Source organism: Hirsutella rhossiliensis, assembly GCF_020360975.1.
Source record: "Hirsutella rhossiliensis strain HR02 chromosome Unknown scaffold00003, whole genome shotgun sequence".
NCBI lineage: Eukaryota > Fungi > Ascomycota > Sordariomycetes > Hypocreales > Ophiocordycipitaceae > Hirsutella > Hirsutella rhossiliensis.
Window position 1 is genome coordinate 4,376,234 of NW_025408669.1, and position 23,470 is coordinate 4,399,703.

General features: G+C 51.3%; 8 protein-coding genes across 8 annotated transcripts; 4 read left to right on the forward strand and 4 right to left on the reverse strand.

The window, feature by feature from the left end:
* Nucleotides 1-237: 237 nt before the first annotated feature.
* On the reverse strand, nucleotides 238-1,295 carry HRG_03617 (fatty acid hydroxylase superfamily domain-containing protein; the record flags this gene model as incomplete). The annotated part of the gene is made up of 4 exons (XM_044862088.1): nucleotides 238-451; nucleotides 500-1,038; nucleotides 1,118-1,226; nucleotides 1,285-1,295. 4 exons carry the CDS (start codon nucleotides 1,293-1,295, stop codon nucleotides 238-240), a joined length of 873 nt encoding a protein of 290 aa, XP_044723114.1.
* A 1,392-nt stretch (nucleotides 1,296-2,687) lies between these two features.
* On the forward strand, nucleotides 2,688-4,757 carry HRG_03618 (ATP synthase regulation protein NCA2 domain-containing protein; the record flags this gene model as incomplete). The annotated part of the gene is made up of 2 exons (XM_044862089.1): nucleotides 2,688-2,704; nucleotides 2,759-4,757. 2 exons carry the CDS (start codon nucleotides 2,688-2,690, stop codon nucleotides 4,755-4,757), a joined length of 2,016 nt encoding a protein of 671 aa, XP_044723115.1.
* A 401-nt stretch (nucleotides 4,758-5,158) lies between these two features.
* On the reverse strand, nucleotides 5,159-6,886 carry HRG_03619 (voltage-dependent anion channel domain-containing protein; the record flags this gene model as incomplete). Its single annotated transcript, XM_044862090.1, has 4 exons — nucleotides 5,159-5,305; nucleotides 5,419-6,167; nucleotides 6,360-6,598; nucleotides 6,735-6,886. The coding sequence occupies 4 exons, from the start codon at nucleotides 6,884-6,886 to the stop codon at nucleotides 5,159-5,161; spliced, it is 1,287 nt and encodes a 428-aa protein (XP_044723116.1).
* A 943-nt stretch (nucleotides 6,887-7,829) lies between these two features.
* On the forward strand, nucleotides 7,830-8,603 carry HRG_03620 (cysteine dioxygenase type I domain-containing protein; the record flags this gene model as incomplete). The annotated part of the gene is made up of 3 exons (XM_044862091.1): nucleotides 7,830-8,108; nucleotides 8,173-8,425; nucleotides 8,482-8,603. 3 exons carry the CDS (start codon nucleotides 7,830-7,832, stop codon nucleotides 8,601-8,603), a joined length of 654 nt encoding a protein of 217 aa, XP_044723117.1.
* Nucleotides 8,604-9,624: 1,021 nt separating this feature from the next.
* HRG_03621 (uncharacterized protein) lies at nucleotides 9,625-10,585 on the reverse strand (the record flags this gene model as incomplete). Its single annotated transcript, XM_044862092.1, has 2 exons — nucleotides 9,625-10,049; nucleotides 10,105-10,585. The coding sequence occupies 2 exons, from the start codon at nucleotides 10,583-10,585 to the stop codon at nucleotides 9,625-9,627; spliced, it is 906 nt and encodes a 301-aa protein (XP_044723118.1).
* A 1,269-nt stretch (nucleotides 10,586-11,854) lies between these two features.
* Nucleotides 11,855-12,418, forward strand: HRG_03622 (hirsutellin A toxin; the record flags this gene model as incomplete). Its single annotated transcript, XM_044862093.1, has 2 exons — nucleotides 11,855-11,956; nucleotides 12,029-12,418. 2 exons carry the CDS (start codon nucleotides 11,855-11,857, stop codon nucleotides 12,416-12,418), a joined length of 492 nt encoding a protein of 163 aa, XP_044723119.1.
* Nucleotides 12,419-12,854: 436 nt separating this feature from the next.
* Nucleotides 12,855-13,770, forward strand: HRG_03623 (protein tyrosine kinase domain-containing protein; the record flags this gene model as incomplete). The annotated part of the gene is made up of 2 exons (XM_044862094.1): nucleotides 12,855-13,593; nucleotides 13,643-13,770. The coding sequence occupies 2 exons, from the start codon at nucleotides 12,855-12,857 to the stop codon at nucleotides 13,768-13,770; spliced, it is 867 nt and encodes a 288-aa protein (XP_044723120.1).
* A 7,983-nt stretch (nucleotides 13,771-21,753) lies between these two features.
* Nucleotides 21,754-22,563, reverse strand: HRG_03624 (kinase; the record flags this gene model as incomplete). Its single annotated transcript, XM_044862095.1, has 5 exons — nucleotides 21,754-21,824; nucleotides 21,887-22,121; nucleotides 22,169-22,201; nucleotides 22,376-22,488; nucleotides 22,533-22,563. 5 exons carry the CDS (start codon nucleotides 22,561-22,563, stop codon nucleotides 21,754-21,756), a joined length of 483 nt encoding a protein of 160 aa, XP_044723121.1.
* Nucleotides 22,564-23,470: the final 907 nt, after the last annotated feature.

A 23,470-nucleotide genomic window follows, 5' to 3' on the forward strand; every position in this document is an offset into this window, starting at 1 on the left:
CGCATTTATATACAAATGAGTTTTTGAAAACCATGTTCGGATCGCACTTCCAAAACGCCGAGCGAATACCAAAGACGCCGTCTAGTTTGGCATGATCATACCGGACTTTCCTCTCACTTCGGCGAGTCCGCACCACAGCGGCTTGCATCCCTAGTTGTCTTGTGCCGTGACAGCGTTCTGTCACGTTGCTGGCGGTGCAGTCGCACATTAATCGCCCATGATCGTCAAAACAGCCGATTATTGCTGCTTCTTGGCCTCCTTGATGGCCTTGAGCTTCCTATCCCGCCGACGCTTATGGGCCTCAGGACCGGCCTCGGTGTCCAGGCAGTAATCCCACCAGCGGAAGCTGGAAGCGTAGTTGCCAATAAACTTCTCGTGGTGAACGTCGTGGTGATCGGCGCCGGCCCAGACGGGAAGGAAGTGGCGCAGGCTCCAGGGAAAGTCGTAGCCACTGTGGGCGTCGATGGCCTGGAAGAGACGGAGGATGATCCAGACGTACATGGTGATGAGGTGCAGATCGCCCGTGACGGTGAGCAGGAGGATGGGGGAGCCGACAACTCCAATGCCGAGCAGCATGGTCTCGATGGGCGAGGCGTACTCGGCCGCCAGGCCAAAGGGGGCCGAGTAAGTGTGGTGCATCTTGTGGATGGCCTTGTAGAGGGGACCGTAATGCAGGGCTCGGTGGAACCAGTAGTGCCAGGTGTCCTCCATGACAAAGATGATTGCGATTTGCAGGGCCATCTTCCAGAGCGGAGGGAAGGGGACGCCGTAGTCCATGCCGAAGAAGGTGGCGATGGGATGGAAGAACCAGATCTGGGGCAGCTCGGCGGTGAAGTGGCTGACGAGGACAATGGCGGCGCAGTCCCACTGCTCCTTGAGCGAGGGCATCTTTTGGTTCTGGATCTTGTACTTGTGGAAGTAGGGGATCTTGTCCATGACCATGAAGGGGATGCAGCGGCCAAAGTAGATGAGTTCGTGCATGACGAAGCTCATGATGCCGGTGGCGAGGGTGTCGTTTTGCATGAAGAGGTACCAGGCCTAGACGGATTCAATTAGCCCTCTTGTTCCTTGTTCTTGTCGTCTGCTATGCGCTCGTCGACGGATGGGGGAGACGTACGGCCCAGAGGCGCTCGAGGAAGTTGAGGTGGACATTGTACTTGGTCACCGTGTCGAGGACGGTGAAGTAGTCCTGGGTCTGGTTGGCCAAGACTTTGGCGGTCGCGTTGCTAGAGAATCGCATGTTAGAGACGGTCGGTCGAGGAGACTGATGCCGGTGACACTCACACCACGTCCATGTTGGCAGACTCAACGGGAGCTTTCAAGGGGGGATGAAGCCACTGGAGGGGGAAAGTGGCGCGGCGTGGTTAGAATAGGGGGGTGGGAAGGACAAGGAGGAAGCAAGGAGAGTCGGTCCGCCAGAGCCAAGGAGCGGCAGCGGGCAATGCAGGAGGAGAAGCCGACGATGACCAAGGACTCGCGCGGTGGGGGAAGAGGAGATGGGGAGGGAAAGAGAAACGGATGGTGCATTTAAAGTTGTTCGGATCGTCTTTAATTGTTTTTTTTTCTCTTTCCCGCCTCTGCGCCCCAAGTCAGGAGATGGGAAATGCGTCGGCTCCGGCTCCGTCCACCGCACCATGATGCGTAGACGGTACACTTACTTAGGTGAGACTAAGCACGGTGCCGTGCGTATGCTGTACATGGAGCCAGGCACAGGCACAGTGGATGCATGCTGTGTTCCAGCGCTTGAGTGGCGACGCGGCGGGCGGCGGCGCGGGTGGAGCGCATGCACAAAGAATGAGCCCACTGGACCAAAGCCGCTTCCCGACCTTCCGGGTTCCATGCCTCCCCACACCAGCCAGTGGGCGGTCGTCTGACTGCCAATCGTAATGATTGTTTTGAGTAATTACAGTATTCTCGAAAGGGGGTAGGATGCCATTACAGGAGCCTCAGGCGTCTTGGAAACAGCTGCCGGAGAGGAGAGGGCATTCTGCGGGCATCTACCAAGTGCCGAGTACATCCACGCTATCCAGGCTCGAGCGGTGCCAGGCTCGGTCGATAGGTAGGTAGGTAGGAACTTAGGTAGGTAATTAGGTATAAGACGACAACGAGACAAAGGCCACTAGCCAGTGATAGGGGTTTCGTTTCCCCATCAGGGACTTGAAGCAGGGTCCAGTCCACCACGAGCATCAACAACAGCAATCTCGAGGGAGTCAATTCCATCTCACATGCTTGCTCTCCATGGCGACTCTCGTGCAAGATACAAGGTACAAGGTACTCGGGATGAGATGAGCCGCCTCGTTCGTTGGCTGTGCTTGCCATGTAGAGTACCTTGGATGTATTGGCGACCTTGATTGGCCTTGCACCAACATACATCTTCCTAGTATCTCAATACTAAGCGAGGACTTGGCCGTTGCGCCCCCCTCGTCGCGCCGTCTTTTCAAACCCGAATACGAACACGCAGCAACCTCTCTTGTGTCGTCTCGTTGCCTGACGTCCATCCATCCATCCACCCATTTATCGACGGCTCGCCCGACATCCGGCTCTCCACAGCCTCATGTCATGACCGGCGCCGCCACCACGCAGCCCTCTCTCCACAAATCACATCCATGCCCCTTGAGCCTCTGCAACCTCGGCGCTAGCCCCGGGCCCCAGGACGAGGCCCTCGTCGTAAAAACGTCCCACCTACCATGTCTCTCGTCTCCGAGTAAGTTGCCGTCTGAGACCCCCTCTGCCATGCTCTCTGCTGACGACTACGAAGCCAGGTGCGTCGACTGGATGCCTACCTCGACCGTTTGCCTGTCCTCTCCGAGGGCTCGTCCGATGACGGAGCGTCCGATGCCGAGGACCAAGCTTATGCCGCCGTCGATGCCTTCTCCGTCCCGAGGCTGGACCGCCTCCTTCGCATCGTCCAGTCCCTGAGCACAACCTCCTCCTCTCAACCACTGCTCCCTGCCCACCGCGTCCGCGCTCTCCTCGTACAATCTGACTTGCCCTCTGCCAAGCACGGCCCCGATGGCGACGAAGCCGCCACGGCCACCCTCACCGATCCAAAGACGGCCTACGAGAATGAGATTGAGTGGCTGTTGGTCACAAAGGCCACCGTTCAAGTCTACGGTGTCATCCTCAACACCCTCTTGGACCGCATTATTCCCCTGAGTGACGACATCTGGTACTGGTCCGAGGTCTTGAACTCATATACCTACAGCAGTCTCTACACCGTCCAGACGTCGCCCCTGCGGTGGTGGGCCTGGTCCCACGATGTATACTTGACGAGCAAGGCCCGGTTCCGCTCCGTCTCCGCGCGAGGCGGCCCCGCCGACTTTGTCGACTCGACCGCCACCGACATGTCGCACCAGTGGCGGCAGTTTTACGGCATCGTGCGCGACAGCATCCGAGAGCGCTCCTTTGCCAACATTCAACGCCAGGTGCTCTCTCCCGTCGCCTTGTGCCGGTCTGAAGCGCGCCGAAAGCAGGCCCAACTCCGGAAACTAAGGGAAATCACCGCCAGCGGCCTCGGAGTGCTCATGGATGAGGGCCTCCAGCTCGGTCACGACGACGACAAATCAGAGGTGCATGACCAGCAAGATCTCAAGGGCGTTGTCGAGCGAAGCGTCGCCCTCATGGACGTGGTCTTGAAGGAGGTCTGTACCTTGGACGTGACCATGGACGACTTTGAGGATAAGGTCTTTGCTGGCGTCGAGGAGGACCCGGAGCTTTCCATCCACCTCGAAGACAGCGTTACGCCACACCGCCCTGCCGTATTGGCCCGCCGCCTGCTGCGCATCATCGACAGGACCCTGCCCGAGCATGCCGATGCCATGCGGGCGCTGGCACAGGCCAACGGTAGACCGCCGCGCGCTGTTCGCTACTGGCTGCCGGCAGTCGTTGGTGTGCTGTCCTCGACAACGCTGCTGCGGATCCTGGTGAACCGCAAGGCCGACATTATCAACTGGATCACGGACTTTGGCGCGACTGTCCGAGACTTTTGGTTCAACTGGATTATAGAACCCACCCAAAAGGTCATCAGGACCATTCGTCATGACGAGACGAGCGAGATTGCCATCATGAGCAGAGACAGCCTCAAGGCTGATCGCCAAAGCCTGGAAAGGATGGTTGTCGACTTTGCCTTGGACAAGCCGCATTTCGCCGTGGACGGACCCTCCATTTCGGAGGCCCAGATCGCCGAGATACGCAGCAAGGTGGCCGAGGGAGATGTGACGCCCGTGTTGCGGGCGTACGAAAAGGATCTCAAGAGTCCGTTTGTTGGCGCGGTCCGCGGGGACCTCGTGCGCTCCCTTCTCATTCAGGTTCAAAAGACAAAGGTGGACCTGGAGGTGGCCATGACCGGCATCGACTCGCTCCTCAAGAGCCAGGAGCTGGTCTTTGGCTTCGTCGGGCTGACACCCGGCGTCCTCGTCACAATTGGCATATTCCAGTACCTGCGCAGCGTCTTCGGTGGCCGGACCGGACAGAGGCGGTGCGCCAAGGCCGGGCGAGCGATTCGCGTTCTCCGAAACATTGACCGCATACTGTCGGAGGCGAGGCCTACGGAGAACAACGTCTTGTCGTACAAGGACCACGGCTTGCTGCTGTGCGAAGTTCACGTGCTGCGGAACCTGGCGAGCAAGCTCATGCCCCGCGACATACAGAAGGAGTTTTTGGAGGACCTGGACGATCTGGCCAACATCAAGGGGATACAGATCCAAGCAAAAGCTTTGGACAGGATTCGGTGGGCTTATTCGAGATGGCTCAGGTGAACGCGCGTCAAGTCAGCCGCACAGACAGAGGTTTATGAGATATCCCATCGCATCGCCCAACTGGCCCGAGCTACCTCTTCGGCTCGAGACTGGAGAAGGCGAGAAAAAAAGTTGATAACTTTTACACAAGTACAGCCATGCTATCGTGTTATTATGAATGCCACACGAGAGTAGAAGTGTAGCGCAATGTCTGCACCATCCCAGTGCGTGTCTCCCGGTCTACAAGGAGGCTTTGCTGAAGTTGCATGGCGAGACGATTTAAGCCCATCAGCCGCATCTCGCGAGGGCCCTTTGATAGCTCAGAGGCGCTAGCTCAGAGGCGCAGGTGACCACACGTCACGTCACGAGAGGCTACCAGATCTCTTACGTCTACTACGTGAAAAGACGGGTGGACAGATGTCCTAGACCTCCTTGTCGCAGCCGCTGGTCTGCTCCTTGTCTCGCAGGTCCTTGAGACAGGGGGCGAAAAAGATGTCTCCGGTCAGGGCGAGATGCAGCGTCCGGGATGCAACCATGAGCCAGAGGAGGAAGACAGAGAGGGAAATGACCTAGATGGGTTGGGCCCTCAGCATACGGCCGACCAGGCGAACGACAGCGCGGCCGTGGAGAGAGGAGGCCGCCGGGAAGGAGGGAGGGATTTCGAAAGATCAGAGGGACGAACCGTTGTGGCAATTTTGAAGAATCCGCTATCGAGGTTGGTGGCCAGCATGCCGGTGCACGTCGCCCAGACGCCGAGGGGAAAGGTGAAGCCCCACCAGCCCATGTTGAAGGGGAAGCGATGGGTGGTGGCGAGGCTGATGAGGGCAAAGCAGACCCAGACGAGGGCGAACCCCCACATGACGAGGCCGAGGAAGACGCCGAGGACGCAGAGGACCTCTGCGGCACGCTCCGGGTCGAGGCCGCCGGGGCCGCCGAAGCAGAGCGGCGGGGCATCAGGGAGACGGGCGAGGGCCAGGGCGACGCGGCCGAGCTGCTGGATGGCGAAGCCGCCCTGGCCAAAGGGCCCGACGGGGAGGAAGACGGAGACAATGGCCTCGCGGGGCGGCAGCGAGTGGACCGTCAGGCGGTGGAAGTAGAGGGCGAGGACGCAGGCGGACAGGGCCTGGCCGAGCCCCCACAGGACGTACGAGGCGACGAGGGTCAGGGCGGCGCGGCGCGGCTGGGCGGCGGCGAGCAGGGCGTCGGCGACCAGGCCGCCCGTGGCCGAGGCGACGACGGCGGGGACCACGGGGAGCAGCAGCGCGGCCGTCGTCGTCTGTAGCCCGGGCTTGTGGCGGTGCATGACGACAAAGGGCATGCTGATGCACGTGGCCATGGAGAGGAGCACGTCGGCCCACCAAAAGGCCCAGGCGACGTGGACGAGCCAGGGGCCCCAGTGGGCGCAGCTGAGGATCATCATGTTGATGATGGCTGCTCATCACGCTCCGGCCCCTATTGCGCCCCCCCCCCCCTTTTCAGGGAAGCACGGGGGGGGCCACGATGGTCAGCCCAGCCTTACTTTCAGCGGCACGACAAACCCGACAAGACAGGACTTCCCCTGGGAAATGGAATCCGATTCAAGGGGCGCGCCCGAGCTCGAACGCGAGGTGGGAGAAGACTCACTCGCAAGGCCCATGGGCACGCAGCCCAGGAACAGCGACTGCGCCGGGTGCGCGACCATGGCCCACCACAGCTCCGGGTACAGCGCATAGCGCAGCGCCGACACGGCCACAAAGGCGGCGAACAGGCCCGCGTTTGCGCAGAAGAAGGCGTACGACGCGTACCGCACCCACGCCGCCGTGTACGGCAGGTTGTGCAGCAGCACCGACACGATGCCCGTGCCCATGTTGACGGCGAACCAGCTGCGTCGGGGGCATCCCGTCATCAGAAGGCGGGAACAAAGGGCAGACCGGCCAGCATGCGACATGTGTGTATATATACATATATATATATATATATACTCGGGCACTGCCGGGTGGACGGGGGGCTCTCACTCACGATGGCGTAAAGTTGCGGACGATGCGCCGCCAGCCCACCTCGCACTTACTCTTGGGCCGCTCGGCCGTCTGCGGCGTCGGCACCGGCGCGGCGTCGGTCACGGCCGGGCCCGTCAGCACGCCCGCGCGCTCTGCCGGCGTCGGGTTGGTCATTGTCGGTCTTGTTGGTGGTGGTGGTGGTGGTGATGTGACTTCGGGGTCCAGGGAATCCGAGGCAAGCGACTTGGCTTTCTTTGCGTCTTGTTCATCCCCTATTTATGTCTCAACCGTGAATCACTCACTCCAAGATTTTTGCCTTTTCTTATCACGTCGTATTGATGGAGAAGCCAGAATGGAAGGAAGACAACCAAGTGGCGGTGATGGACTTGAGTGTGGCACCTACCCTCGTATTTACCACGACAAAGGGGACGATATTTGACTACCTATCTAGCAAAAGCCCGAGGAATAGTCACCAAGCCTTTCCTACTTCTGCTAGATGCCGTTGGCATTACGGCTTGGACGGGCCAGCTCATGACTCTACAAAGCAAATGGGCGGCTCTCGGTGCCGGCGGAGCAGCCCGAGTGCCGAGTTCGCCGATGGGTTCCGTTCCGACTCCGGAGCTAGCAAATTTGGCCCGTGCAAACCGGGGACCACCGGCAAGCGACCCCGGGACAATAGGCGGATGATCAACGCCAACATCAACAAACCTCGTAAAGCCGCGATAATGCGCGCGTTACAGGTCGCATCCCGTGATGCCCCTCATCTCATGCAGACATGACAATGCGCGGCAGGGCAGAGCACTGACTCCAGCCGAGATTAGCGGCCGCCCACTTTTCGCAGCCAACCACAGGTTCACATGCCCCTTCTCCCGACAGCCAGGCGACAGAGACCCACCGGCCGAGGTCGGCAATACTATCCACCGATGTTTCCCCTTCCGACTCAGGTGACCTGCCAAGGCGCCGAAAAGGTCCAAATCGTCGAGTATCCCGCCCCCGCAGCGACGAGCAGGTTTGTGTTGTCCTTTGTGCTTCAAGATAGCCAGCCATCCACCATCAACCCCATCACCCCCCAAAGCAAGCAGCCATCCACAACCATCCAGCGCTCATCACCATCACCATGGCCATCGACGTCGTCTCCAGCCCCGTGCACTTCAGCGTCAAGAACGCTGCGGGCCCCTCGGCGACGGACCGCTTCGAAGAATTGGTCCTGGCCTTGAAGGAGGCTCTCGGCCCCTCGTCGGGCTTGACCTCGGATGACGTAGACGTGGGATACTTGACGCACCTCATGGCCAAGTATGACAGCAGTGCCGCCGAGTGGTCCAAGTATGCTTTTGGCGACGCCAGCCGAGGCTACACCAGGAACCTCGTTGACGAGGGCAACGGCAAGAGCAACCTGGTAAGTTGTCGCCGTGATCCATCTTCATCGCCAAGGCCATTGCGGCTGACGGGATGCTGGATAGCTCGTGCTTGTATGGTCGCCGGGCAAGGGCAGCCCCATCCACGACCATGGCAACGCCCACTGTCTGATGAAGATCCTGCGCGGCAACATCACCGAGACGCGTTACGCCTTTCCCGAGGATGACGCACCCGAGGGACCCATGACGGTCATCTCGGAAAAGACATACAAGGAAAACGCCGTGGCTTACATGGCCGACGAGCTTGGTCTGCACCGCGTGTCCAACAAAGGCAGCGACTTCGCCGTCTCGTTGCACCGTAAGAGCCTTGGCCTGCCCGAGACGCTTGTCCCGTGCTGACCATGACCTCGACAGTGTACACGCCCCCCAACGTGGCCAAGGGAGGGTGCCACATCTTTGACGAGACGACGGGCAAGAGCAGCCACGTGCCGGGATGCCTGTACTACTCAGCGTACGGCAGGCTGCTGAAGCAGTAGGCAATGGCCTCGACTGCGCCGCGGAGACTTCCGCGTGTGATGCTTTGACATGTCGGCGTTGACGGAATTGTTGTTTCTTGGTCTTGCAGCGTGTTCTTTGTGCTTTCTCTCCGCTCACCCGAGACTGTCGATACGATTCGGTGCCTGGAGGCTATTGGGGAGGACGGCCATATGCTTCAAGACAAGCTTTGGTCAGATAGGGAATAAAATGACGGCTTTGAGATGATAAAAGGCTCCAAGACGGCGAAGAGGAGTAGTTGAAAGAACAAGGGGGAGAGAACAGCGGCGTCGACTCAAGATATTGCTTGCCTTGGGAGGGCTCATCGATGGCGTGATTGGCGCTAGACCCAAGGCGGCCACAGCCCACCCCACCACCGCGAAACTTGCCTGGTCACGTGCTCTTGCGTGCTCGGGCTCCTCGTCAGCTCTCAAGCAGACTCGCATTTGACGACGACTGGGTAACAAGCGTCGTCGTTGCGGAGCCTCGGCGATCCAGGTCAACGCCAACGGGGGCTAGCCGAAACGACCAGTCAAGAGGGGAGGACGCGGCAGTCGAGAATAGCCGGAGAGACCTGCCGCGGCAGAAGTGGGAGGATGCCATCATGCCACACAGGGAACAAGGAGTCAAATATCCCATTATTATTATTGCAGACCACAGACAGCCGTCAAACGCCTTGAGTCATCGCATTCGCGTCGAGCTTGAACTTGAATAGTCATCAAGATGTTATCAAGTCGAAGTATATCCGACCAGACTACCTATTTACGTGTCTAAAGAAAGCATGTTGAGGGAAGAAGTTGGGGGCAAGTATGCAAGGACACTGTGTAGACCAAGGCAGTCCCGTCTCAAAGGTCATAACCAACTCTGTTCGCTGAAGGAGTGGGCAGCCCGGACAGCCGTTGATCCATTGCGACATTCACCACCGACGACGCCGAAGCAGCCCATCTAGCACCTAGGCGGCGACGATAAGATGACACGGTATCCATGACTGCTTCATCTTGGGCATCGACGTATCTAGCCAATCTACTCGAGCGCATTCATCTTATCCCCCAACGACCGAGCCAAGGCACGGGTCTCGTCTCCGAACCGCTCATCGCCCGCAATAAAGGACAGCTGTTCCTTCCACTGCCCCCAGTTTTGCATGGTCCACAATGCCTCACCAGCATTCGCCTTGCACTGCTTGTATACCCAGCTGCGCGCCTGGTCCGGTGCCAACCACTGCGACGCAGCTACAAGATCGGCCGCAATTCTCTGTGGACCACCCTTCTTGCGTTCCTTGAGATCAGGATACGTAAGCGCCGAGGGCAGGATGTAGGACAGCGCAGATACGGCGCTGCAGTCAATCAGGTCCAATGTCGTGAGGCGTGCGATAAAGGCTTGGAGGTTTCGCCAGCGGAGTTGGAACTCAGAGCCGGGCGTCTCTACCTCGGAGAAGGGGTATGCGAATTCTGTGAACGGTCAGTTTCAGCGCTTGGTTGGCGACAGGGAGGATGCATGGCGTACCCTCGGCTTCTCGTTGGAACCTCTGCGCCAAGTATTGCGTCGAGCGAGTGCCAAATGGCCATAGTGAATATGTCTCATCCAAGACAGGCTCATGTGAGTTGTCATAGCTCAGGCCAGGCACTTGATGCTTCGGAATAGCCTTGAGCGCCTCAATAAATCCAACGAGGGCATTCTGCGCAGCGTGGGCGGGCGGATAGGCGGAGCACACTGTCGCGATGGACCCGACGATCATATCGACATGTCTCGAGGGATTGGGCCCAAAGAGGTTCAAGCCATCTTTCTCTTCCTGGGTGAGCTGGCGGTCCTTTAGCTGGCGAAATCGCATCTTGGCTTCGCTGGTGACCCATTTGTCAATCTGGGTTGCAGCCTGCGACGGCGGCGTGGTTTGGGCGATGACGCCGTTGAGGATTTGCTTGTATGCGAGGTCCTCGGCGTCATCGTCACCGTCAAAGAGTCGAGGGTCGAGGTCTTGTGCGGCCATGGCAGTGATTCTCGATGATGGTGCGAGAGTAGGTGGGCAGGTCTTGTCAACTTGGGCAGATTCAAGGGGCAAATGTCTTCATCCCATCAGGCCACCAACACTGGCAGGAGCACGCACGTGTCACACAGCGGCCGGTACGTCATCGCCCGCGTGTGTACGGAGTTACTGTACGGTAAGAGCAAACGAGCAAACGAGCAAACAAAGGTGCATGGCCGTGTTGCCCCAGAATACCTTGTACTGTAAACCGTGGCGCCCTGAAGATCCTCCGCAGGGGCCTCCTAACAACATAAAAATAGCCCAAGTATTAATTACTGTACCTTTAGGCATAAGTGAACTGGCAAGGTCGGGCCTTTTGCCCGGCATGTGACGGATCAATAACTAACTACTAGTCTACTAGCAGGGCACCCGCCGACAACGCTGGTGTTTCTGTGGCTCTATATACTACCTATATCGACGCGAATAATAATCCACGAATCCACGAGGCGGCCGTACAAGCTGTAGGGTTTTGTCCATGAATACGAAGTATCGACCCTAACTGCAAGCAGAAGGTGTCTCGGCTCGCGACTGCTGGGCTGTATCTGCACTGTAAGCCCAAGTACCCCAAGCGCCCCTGTTATGGTGACATGCGGCGGCCGAAAGAGGCGACTTCGGGAACATGGAGCGCCGGTGAGATTTTAGTAGATTCGGGGTAACCCGGTGTACATGACGGAAGCTCTGCCAAACTTGATTCGTCTCTGCTCACTGCATGCCGTGACCTTGTACCGGTAATTATTCCTATCCCTTTGCAGTAGAGGTCCCGAGGCATCTCTCCGGCATCTTGGCCACTCAGAGGCCGCACGCTGAGCTGCACGTCGATTGCCGCCCAATCCATGCAATGACAGAAGTCCTTTAATCTTTTGACTACTTACATAGCAGTACCTCGCCTTCTCGTAATCATGTATGGCAGGTCAGGTCACCCAGGGTATAGGTATAGCAGGAGATACAGGGGTTGTCTGGGGCGAGAACATGCTTGCCGCCTGCGGTCCTCCAAGAGCATGGTTCTAGATTGCACTCCCTCCTGCAGCGTAAGCTGAGTCCTGACTCTATTATTCGACCACCCTGTCTCTGCACTAAACACCTTGCATCGAGCACCATGTACGAGGGAGTGAGAGCCGGCAGGGTATGCATTGTCTTGTATTAGAGACATCTATATAGCTTCATCTCCTCCTCCCCATAACCACCACATCTCTCCTTTTCTCAGTTCTTTTTAATTTCCATTAAACAGTCAACATGAAGCTCCTCATTGCCGTCTTCGCCGCAGCCGTCTTGAACGCTCCAGCTCTCGCTGCTCCTGTCGAAGCTGACGGGGTCCGCCTGGAAGAGCGCGCTCCTGTAAGCTTCGACCGGATGCTGCTCTCTCTGAGAAACCCTGTTGTAGTCTTTGCAACGTTAACTTGCCTTTAGATCGTCACCTGCAAACCCAAGCTCAACGGCAAGACTGAAAAGATATTCAAGGTCGATGTAGCCACTGCCCAGGCCGAAGCCAGGACGGCTGGCCTCACCACCGGCAAGAGCGGCGACCCTCACCGTTACTTCAACGGAGACCACATCAACTTCGGCGTCCACAACTGTGACAAGAAGGACGCCATCCTCTGGGAGTACCCCATCTTCTGGGTCGGCAAGAACGCCAGGTGGGAGAAGGACGTCAAGACGGACAAGCAAAAGGGTGGTGCTACTCCCATCCGGGTGGTTTATGCTAATAGCAACGGTGGTGTTCAGTATTGTGGTGTCATGACCCACAGTGAGGTTAACGACAAGAACCAGGGACTGAAGTTCTTCCAGAAGTGCACCTGAACTGTAGCATACAGGTTTGTATAGTGTACGCTCGGTTTACTATAGTCAAATTATACGCTCAAGTTTAGACAAACGGGCAGCAGCCGCCGCATATCTTGTTGTAAATGTTATTCAACTATAGTAGAGCTTTGAAAGCTTATTCAAGTCGCTCTTTTAGCCCCAGGTAGAACAGACAGCTATACAAGGATGTCTCTTTATAACTAGCGTAGAAGAATAGTTTAACAAATAGATGATTATTCTATAAAAAGCCTAGAGCGTACATTCCTTTCTCATACCCTCCTCGGTTGGGGGGGTTACGCGTGATATCACGTGATGCCTCCATGGCCCTGCACCTCTAGATCTGACAGTTGGCCCAACTTCCAAGCAACTACGTCGGCTGTCATCGCTTTTACCTAAGCAGTGCTCTACTCTCCCTACATCGCATCCATTCATTTCAATGCCACAAACTAGCGATAAGGTTGAAGTTCCCGATGCCATACTGGAAAACGAAGTAGTAGGCTATGGCATCTCGTCCTGGGTCTTGCGGTTCGACGCTGTAGCAAAATGCTACTTGTCCACCGAGCCACACTTACGAGAGAGGGAAATCGCTGTCTACGAGCGCCTGACGCCTCCCGATGCCGAGCCTCACGATGCCATTCTTCCCTTTTATGGAGTTCTGGACGGGCGGAGTGTACTTCTCCAATTCGCGCGGAATGGCTCCATCAGACAGTATTACGCGAAACACAACCACGATACCCCTTTACATACTCGCCTCCATTGGGCAGAGCAGATTACTACTGCCATCGTCTTCCTCCTATCAAAAGGCGTTCTCCACGGCGATATATCATGCAACAACGTCTTTATAGACGAAGCCCTTGACGCTAAGCTCGGAGATTTTGCGGGTTCATCAATCGACGGACTGCCATTCTTGACGGTGTATGAGACTAGCCACAGTCTCCCTGATAATTCATCCGTGTCGGTAAAGCGAGAAATCTTTGCCTTAGGCTCAACATTCTACGAGATAATGTCAGGCCATCGGCCATTTGATGGCATGGGCGATTGCGAGGTTGAGAGCTTGTTTAGACAGGGGCGTTTCCCAGATCTGCAACAGTTACGAGCATTAGGCACAGTTATTTCCAAGTGCTGGGACGGGAAATACAGCATCGTGGAAGACATTTTGCAGGAAATCAAACAAGGTATGGTTGCTTTCGGGTTGCTACACAGTGTCTCGCTAACAACACTTAGAGCGTGGTCGACTCAGCTCTATGGCATCCAGAGACAAGCGTACGCGCAGCTTTTCAGTCGAAGGTCCTCTCATGCTTGCCCTATTCGCCGTCCTGCCTATTGCATTGTTGATCAGGTATCGCAAATAAGCCGCGCACTTCCAACAGGCTTCGAGGACTACCGCTGAGTAACCTCTGGTGGGCATTGTGGACAATCTCCGGGCCGTTTTGAGGATCCAAGAACAATGATCTTTCCCGTGCCGTCCGTCTCTTGTTTTGCATCGGGACAGAAATGGCCCCGTGCCTTGGCTTTGCGGCACTCTTTCCAAGATCGATGGATATGTGTGTGTTTGGTGCCGGATTGTCTGCACTTTTCGTGGTAGTATGTCTGATCGAGATATTTGCACATCTTTAAGGCTTAAAGGCTGGTTTCGTGTATATTCAAGACCAGTTGACAACATACGCGAGTTCCCAAGAGTAAGTCTAGCCTGAGAGGGGGGACGCCTTTATGTCCGGAGAAGGAACCCTTGAGCCTTACGGAAGCGCTTGTCCACCTGACATGAGCAGAACTGTTGGGAGCAGGCTGGATTGATGTAAATGTGGTCGCTAGGCAGAAGCCGTGAACCTCGACGGAGACTCTAGCCGAGGCGATGTAGCATCGAGGGTTAGACAGACGTGTTGGGTACCTCAGTCTGTTGTTCCCAGACCACATTTCCGCACGCATTTGAGGGGACGGGACAAAGATGTAGCATGCACCTCGAGATGGATGCTGCGGACCTCTCATCTTGCCCCCAGCAAGTCGCTAAGCACATACACACAGTGTGACTGTTGGCAAGGGCCACACTAAGAATATCATCAGTGGGTTTAGTAGAGTCAGGACTCAGGATCTCATGCAAGCACTGTGCTCTCGAACCGGTGGTTGACCGGGCGAACTAAACCCGGCAGAACATGGCTCGCACGGCATACCACAACGTGAACTACAGACGGCCCCGTGGACGGCCTCGCAGAATGCAAACACGCCATGCAGCGCCTCTCCTGAATGGTACAGAAGACTGCGCGTCAGGACCAACGGCATCAGCCTACCCAATAAACTGCCGATATGTCAGCGCGTGCTGCAAGGCCAACCTCAAGCAACCCAATCCAGTGCACACCTACATGACTGCGGTAAGGGCTGTTGCCTAGACTTGGGTCAGCCTTGTCCTTTAAGCGCCCGTCTTTTCTGCAGTACGGTAACTATCCAGTCATGGTGCCACTCAATGTCTCCAATTTCTGGGTCTACCCATGTCTGAAAGCTTGCTGCGTGCGTACAAGACCGCCAGTCGGCCGCCCATCTAGACTGTTATCGCTCGACAACCATCGACATCTCTGCTCTTCAGCACCTGCTCGACCGGCACAAACCCCGTGTTGCGATAGCCAGCATCCGGCGCGTAGCAGACGGTTCTCCGACTTTTCGCTCCAGGTTAAACTGTCGCTAGAATGAGAAGGACCTCGTTCAGTCTCATCTCGATAAGGGACAAATATTCCCAATGAGAGAGACGGCTGATGACTAGTGCTCGCTATAGTTGTCTCATTACCACATGCTGTAATTCAACCAAGGATCATTTAGCAGGTCGGCGGCCGCTGCACGCTCCTCGGGTACCCAGCAAAGCATCCTCCTCATAAACTTGAGAAAGAGGTCGGCATTGTTTTCTTCGAGAACACATCTAGGCAGCTCGCTCTCTGAGCTGCGTCCCTTGCATATCAAATCGTTGCGTATAAACGTACCTATTCGGAGAATAAATATTAGTAACAACTAAAGTCGGAATAAAATCAGACCTACTCTCAAGCAGTGGCTTAAGAGCACAGTGGAAGAAATAGGGGCATAGAAAGGTGAATTTAGTGATATATGTCTTGGTCTATCTATTGGGACAAGGGAGGGGCTTATATAGGTACAGTGACCACACATAGCTAGCTAAAAGAGGGCAATAGGATGTTCCTATACCTAAGTCAAGCCTATATAGTGTCCTTAGGCTAGGGGAGTTATATTATTTAGGCAGGCTTCCTTATGCATGACTATTGGGTCTACTAAGCATGACTGTGGCCACTTATGCCTACTCTCTCTCCTCAACACACCCCCTTATCACGCCAGCTTCTAGATAGTGGGGCAATAGGTAGAGGAGGGTTCGGTCTAATAAATATAAGGTTATTCCGATATTAAATTCGGCTGCTTTATTGTCTGTTTAAGGAGGTTGTCTAAAAATAGGGGAGGCTCCTAATTATATCCTATAAAAAAGGGAAGGTAAATATAGTAAAAGGCAAAAGCCGGGACCCGAGAGGATAGGATATAAGGAGAACCCTCCTCCGTATATCCTATCTCCTCGGGCCCCTAAGTTCGTTAACCGCGCCCCCCCTAGGGCGTGGTCACATAACCTGCTCTTCCGCCCTAGGGGGAGTCGAACTTACGATTAATAGGGTCACACAACCTACTCTTACCGTTTAACTAGTAGTTGCAAGTTATATTTATAACCTTCCTTATAAGGAGGGGGGGCATGGCGGGGCATCCCTTTAGGTGGCCTAGGTACCGTAGTACCTTTACCGGCGACGTTGTTTTTTTAGGATAAAAGTAATCCTAAAGGTAGGCTTTCTAATAATATATTCCTTATATTAATTAGTTTTAATTTAGTAAAGCTATCGCGATTATCGTAAGTTTAAGCGCTATAGTATTATGCTAATTAAGGGGTAGTCTAGTAATAGCTTTACTTCTTAGTAGTAAATAGGGCTAACTTCTACCCCCTAGATCTTTATAGTTTCTTAACTAAATTAAGATCTAACTACGCTATTAGAATCCCTTAATCTTAGTGCATATAGTAGTGCTCTTATTATCGGGATCCGGCGATTATCGAGTTCGCTATAGTAGGGAGACATCACGCCTTAATACGGTAGTTAGGTATATTATCTCTTAATATATCTTCTAGCCGTATTACTAGTCTTAGTTGCTTAATAAAGCTCTAATACTTCTAGTATATAAGCGCCTTCGTTATGCTATTAGCTAGGTTATCTGCTAATGCGATCTAGCTAACTTATATCCGATCTTACTATACCTCCTAATAAAGCTAGTGTCTATAAACGTTAACGTGCTTAAGGTTCGTCTTAAGCTTCGCGCTTAATTTAGTTAGAAGCCTAATAGTCTAAAGGTTATTATACTAGAGCTCTATAGTCCCTTTAATACTAATGCTAAGCTCCTTAATTAGTCGGCTAAATACTACCTATTCCTTAGCTATCTATAAGAGTGCTAATAATTTAGCTTCTATAGAGGACGTTATTATAGTAGCTTACTTAGTAGCTTTTTAGTTAATTAGCCTACTAAGGAGTAGGAATACGTATCCTTATAAGGACTTCCTAGTCACTAGGTTATCGGCGTATAAGGAGTCGGATATATATATTAGCCGCCTTATTAGGTTTATCGCCATAAAGTAGATATAGCGGTTTCGTATAATAGAGGTAAGCTAGGCACTTACGTGCTTCGTGCTATAGCGCGCCTAGGTTATAATTATATTAGGCTAGCTTTCCGGCTATAAATACGATATCTAGCTTAGTATAAATTACTAGATAAATAAGCGACCTAATTAGAGAGAGATTCGTATATCTCTTCCTTTGGCCTGCTTTTCGTAGGGACGAGCTCTTCTATTATTAGCGGGATCTTAGGCTACGAAGGATATTATTATTAAGGATATAATATTTCTTCGCGGTCTTAGAGATATAGGAAGCTTACGAGAGCTATATCTTCTTAAGATCCCTATCCTTAATAATCTCGATACTAAGGAACTAGCGTAGCTCTCCTATATACGTAACGGTATATTTCTTCGTAATAGCCTTATATAGCTCTTCTTAATCTTATTTTTGCCTTTTTAGATATATTATAACGATATTATCTACGAAGATAAAGATAATAACGCCCTTATAGACTAGTACGTAGGCGTCTTCTACTAGCTACTAGGCTCCTAGTTTAGTAAAGAAACTAAATATCTCTTTAAACTATAGCTTTAGAGAGATACGGAGCCCGTATAGTACTTTTAATAGCTTTAGGCATAGCCTAGGTATTAAGAATCCTAGTAGAGGCTAGTAATAGACTTCTTAGCGTAGGATTGCGTATAGAAATGCTATTTTTACGTCGTATTATTCCGTCTCGAAGTCCTTAAGGTAGTAGAAGGCTATTAGTAGTCGAAATATTCGTGCTCGTAGGGTAGCTGCATATATATCCTCGTTACCTTTAGGTTATAGGTCTCTACGAACTATAATACGTGCTTTAAAGCGTATAATATACCCCTATTTATCGGTCTTATATATAAAGACCTAACGTAAGGGGATTAGGAAGTAACCTTTCTATTTAATAATAGCTTTTAGGATAGTCTTCTATATGCCCCTTACTAGGTTTTCCTCTATTTCGCGGTCTATAGCTTCCTTCTACTCGTATGCGAATTCTAAAGCTATTGCCGCGTTAAAGGAGGTAGGGGGAGGCGGCATATCTTTAACGTAAAGCTTATGCTTACTTACCTTTGCGATAATATTATTAATAAGGGATTTCTTAGGCCTACGAGCCCGTTTTCCTTTAATAACGTTGCTTAGGTTAATCCCTTATAACGTATCTTTTTATCTACGTTATTCTTATATTTATAATATCCTTAAGCCGGCCTTACTAACCGCTAGGTTAAGGGTACGGGGTTCGGACTAGGGGTTATCTTCTTAAACCCGTACTATAATCGTTCCTTTACCCCCTAGGTTAAGAGGTATATTATTACGTTCGTCTTAAGGAGACGAGTCGATTAATATAGGTATCGTATCTTTAAGCTATCTCCCTAACGAGATATAGGAGGTTGCTAGCTATAGTATCTATCATGCGTAGGAGGCATAGAGCTTAGTAACTCCGTGTTAAATATAGTATTAGGTAGAAGGGGTAACGTTAAAATCTCTGTCCCTAGGCCTACTATTTCCGGAGGGGAAAGATATATATATCTATATAATCCCTATAAGGGCGTCTTTAATCCTTAATCTTCCGGAGTATATAGGGGCAATAGGTCTTATAGGAGGGTAATTGCTTCTTCCGGCGTCTAACCGTTATCTATATTATCGTCGGATAAACTTAGTACCCTAAAGGTTTCGGGTTCCCCGCTATCTATAACGTCGGTTACGGCTATATCTCTAAGGATATCGTAGCTATATATTTAGACTAGCTAGGCTTACTCTTCTCTTTTTATATCGTAGCTTATAGACTCGTTAAACTATATATTAGCTAATACTATTAGTTTATTCTATCTAATTAACGGTATCTATATAACGTATTATTAAGTAGACCTATAGCCTACTAGGTAGCCGATATAAGCTCTCTACTTAAGGGGTAATTACGTCTTATATAACTTAATATATTCTAATACTATAATTATTATTAGGAACGCTATATAGCTAAAGACCTTTAAATATATAATATCTAGTTTAATATCTTTAATATAGTAATATAGTAGATTATTTTCTTTTATCTAGGTCTACTAACGCTTATATAGGCTCTACTAGCTATAATTATATAATTCGAAGGGTGTTATATTAAGTAGGTATACCGCTATACGGTATATCTCTAGCTATAGCTCTTTTAGAAGCTTTAAGTTAAGCCTTATAACCCTTGCTTTTTCCTTTACTATTGCCCTTAATCTTTCTACGTAACCGTTTTATATAGGCGTTAAAGGGGCTAACTATATAACTTATATCCCTCTATTAGTTATATAATCTATTTATTCTATTATTAAAAGAGCCCTTTCCCCGTTAGTAACTAATATAGTTATTTTAACTCCGTACTAGGTCTTAAGTAACGCTACAAAGTTATTAAAGATATCCCTAATACCCGTTTTTCTTTCTATTAGGTAATAGAACCTTATAGATATATCTATATAGGTAAATAGGGCGAAGTTCTTTTCCCCGTTATATGCTATTATAGGGCTAGGGTAAAGGTCGAAGCTAACTTATACCCCCGGACCTTTAGGCCTTAGGGATAGTATTTTTCTTAAGACTTCTCTCTTAGCTTTCCCTATTACGTATATCTAATAGCTATATATTATAGGGCCTTAAAGCTTAGTGCCTAGGCAGGCTTCTAATAGCTTCTCTAGTAATTTTAGACTAGGATGCCTAAAGCGGCGATGCTATAGGTGACCCACCCCCCTAGTTAGCGGCTTAGGCGCTTATATAACTGCGAATACCCGCTTATACTATAGGAGTATTCCTATTACGAATTAACCGTCGAAGTCGGTTAGTTTAATACGAACCTCCTTTATAGGTTCCGAATAGAGGTATCCTAGGAGCTAGTTCTAGAATATCCCTACCGTTATCCCTAGCCTAGCTAAGAAGACACTTATCGGCATTTCTAGGATAAAGTAGGCATCTAGTAGGGTTATCTTTCTACCGTTAATTATAGGGATAACTACTGTTCCTATTCCTTATACCTTAAAGGCTTAGTCTTTAACCTAGACTTCGTCGTTAGAACCCTACTTAAAGGTTCCTTCCTAGAACCAACCTAGGTTATTAAAGAGGTTAATATCGGCCCCTAAGTCGTATATTAATTTATCGGTAAGTAACGACGTTCCCTTAGTAGCCGTGTTTACCCTAGATAGAGTAACCGTATTAATAGTCTTTCCTAGCCCGTTATTGCTAATAACAGTGTCTACTAGTTCTCTTCCTTTAGGGTGGGAATTAGGGGTCTAAGCTATGTATTTTACTTTCTCGTCTAAATAGTCCTTTAGCCGTTTTTCGATATTCTATTTAGCTAGATCACTTTATTTCTAGCCTATCGGGGGCTTCTTATTATATATCACCTATAGTAAGTAGCAATTTTCCTACTAGCTTATTAAGCTATTAACGTGCTGCTTATAGCTAGCGCATTTAGCTTAGGTGTCTAATTTCCTAGAGATTTAATTAGCGCTTCCCCTTTTTACGGGTAGTTACGACTTCTTCCTATAGGTATATTCTTATTTAAAGTTAGCGATTAGGTTCCTTAAGGGAAGTTAATCTTTGCCGTGTCTTTCGTTATAGAGGTCGAGAGCCCTTATTATTATAGACCAATATAGGTCCTACTCGTCTACCGCTATAAGAAAGTCCTATCTAATTCTTATATCGTTAAGTGTATTAACCTTAAGGTCTCGTAAATCTATAATAATTTAGTCGAGCTATTCTACCTATGCTTTCTAGTCTCGCGTGCCTCTTTTATTAATAGAGGTCGTATATCTCTCGTAAATTAGCTTTTTCTCCTCTGCCCCTAAAGGCAGGGCTTGCTTCTTTAATTCCCTAATTTTCTCTCTTAGGCTATTATATATTAGGGTTATCCCCTAAAGCCCTTTACTAATCGTTTTCTTAATTAATTCTTCGAGTACGATTAGGGCTTTCTACTAGACCTTATAGCGATCGAATTATAGCTAGAACCTTTTCTCGAGGTTACGAAAGGAGTCCTTTATATCCTAGTATCGTTCGTTATAGCCTATTCGCCTCGCTAAGAACGCAGCCTCGGTTTCGTCTTCTTATTAGGATAGTCTCTCTCTAAGGTTAATAATAAATTGCTCCTAGTCCGGCCATTAGGGCTATTTAAGCTCCTTTATGCCGTCTAGGTTAGCATATTCCTAAATCTCGTAAGTCTAGGCCTACGATTTAATCCCCCTAATCTATAGGGTCTAATCGAGGCTTTCCTTTAGTCTTACGATATAATTATCCCCTCTTGCTTCCTTTAACGTTATCTTAGGAAAATAAGGGGTTCTAGCTTAATAAGTAATATCCTTCTTTAAGGGATACGTAATTCGTGCAATTCGTGTATTTCTAGTAGTGCCCCTTAGTGTGGCTAGGTTCCTTACCTTAACACTATAATTTAAGCGTTATAACGGCGTTAATAGCTCGTAAATAGCTTTAAAGGTAATATCGGCGGGCAAAAGATAGTCTAGCCGTATAGGCCGGGCTCATAACTCTCAAGCAGTGGCTTAAGAGCACAGTAGAAGAAATAGGGGCATAGAAAGGTAAATTTAGTAATATATATCTTAGTCTATCTATTGGGACAAGGGAGGGGCTTATATAGGTATAGTGACCACACATAGCTAGCTAAAAGAGGGCAATAGGATGTTCCTATACCTAAGTTAAGCCTGCATAGTGTCCTTGGGCTAGGGGAGTCATGTTGTTCAGGCAGGCTTCCTTGTGCATGACTATTGGGTCCACTGAGCATGACTGTGGCCACTTATGCCCACTCTCTCTCCTCAACACCTACCATCATCGGAGAAGAATGGGCCGCCATAAAACTCAGCGACGTTATTAACGAGTCTTCCCTCTGGATTTAAGATCGCAGGGGACCATCGCCAATGCCGCATGTCTCTCTCCCGCTGGATCAGCAACGGGGGTGTTTGCCCGATGAGGGTTATCATATCCGCAATGTGCTGGGCCGGCGAGTACGGTTCCGTCCTTGGCTGTCGGAATAGAGAAGATCCGGTCAAGAGCTCCCAGATCTGCCAGAGTCAACAGAGCCCAAGAATAAAGCATGCAGGAGACTAACCATTGCACCAAAATTCCACATGTCGGCGCTGTACTACCAGCCGATGCCAAGGAGGACTTCTGGCGCACGGAATTCGTTGGGCTGTATGGGGTGGATACGTGTTTCGGCTCTGTCTCCGCGTTGTGCAAGGCCAAAGTCGGTTATCTGCGGTATCATTTTGCCGAGGCCATGGGTCACAGGCCCGAAGTCATTGTGGCATCGGTATACCGTACGATCGCCGATGTGTTTGCGGGCCATGGGATGAGTGGCTTGTGCCTGGACGAAGGCTTCGATGGTCGACTGGTCCTCAAAGGTGACCATGATATTATCGAGCTTGAGGTCTACATAAGTCAGGGAGTGCTGTATAAAAGGGACCTCTACACACCTGTGTGTATAACATGGCCTTGTGAGTGCATGTAGTCCAGGCCCTCGAGGAGGATTCTGAAGTAAGCCCTCAGGAGATGCAGTGATTCATAGTTGACACAGTCGTCGTGCGTGATGCGTCTTTTCAACAGCCACAGTGGCTCTCTTAGCGGTTTAAACACGAGGGCGAGGTGTTTGTCTCCCCGCGGCGACTCAATCGTGTACCCCTCAATCGCCGTCCCGAGAGAAGCTCGCCCTCGGTATTGGGGGTTTGCAGAGGATAGATGCATGTTCATGTCCCACTCGTCTTCCACGTCCTCTTCAGGAGTGTCACAATTACAGATTTTGACAGCGACATGCCTCTTTGGCGTTAACCAACGGCCACTAGGAGGGCGTCAGCTTGTGAATAGCTACCTTGTGTAGAGATGTGGGAAGTAAGAGCCTGGGAGCGCAGTCTCGAGGGAGCGAATACCTGCCTTCGAATATCGTGCGCAAGCCAGACAGTGGATGACGATCCCCAGCCAACCTTAACATCCAGTTGATACCTGTTCTGCAATACATTCCCCGGGGTTGCAGGATAACAATGCTCGAGTTTGTAGCCAGGAACCCTCTCCTCGTCGACAAGAGTCTCATGGAGGACTAGTTCAGGCGTCGGAGACGGCCGTGATCCGCGTTGGCGAAGTCTAAAGACTGCCGAGCCAAAGCGCCGAGAGGGCATATTTCCAGAAAATCCCATGTGAATGAAGTGATGGGTCTGAGGACAGCAAGAGCTGGTGATCCATTTGAGAGCCAAAGAAGCAGCTGTAGAGGCTGATAATCGAAGGCTGCTCATGGTCTATCTTTGGTTATGCTGAATGGAGGTATCTCAAACCGTGGGGCTCGATACTTGGCTTCAACGTCGTGTTAGGACCGTCTTTATTCCGTTGCGGTCAGGGTGGCAAACCACTCAATCCCAGCAAC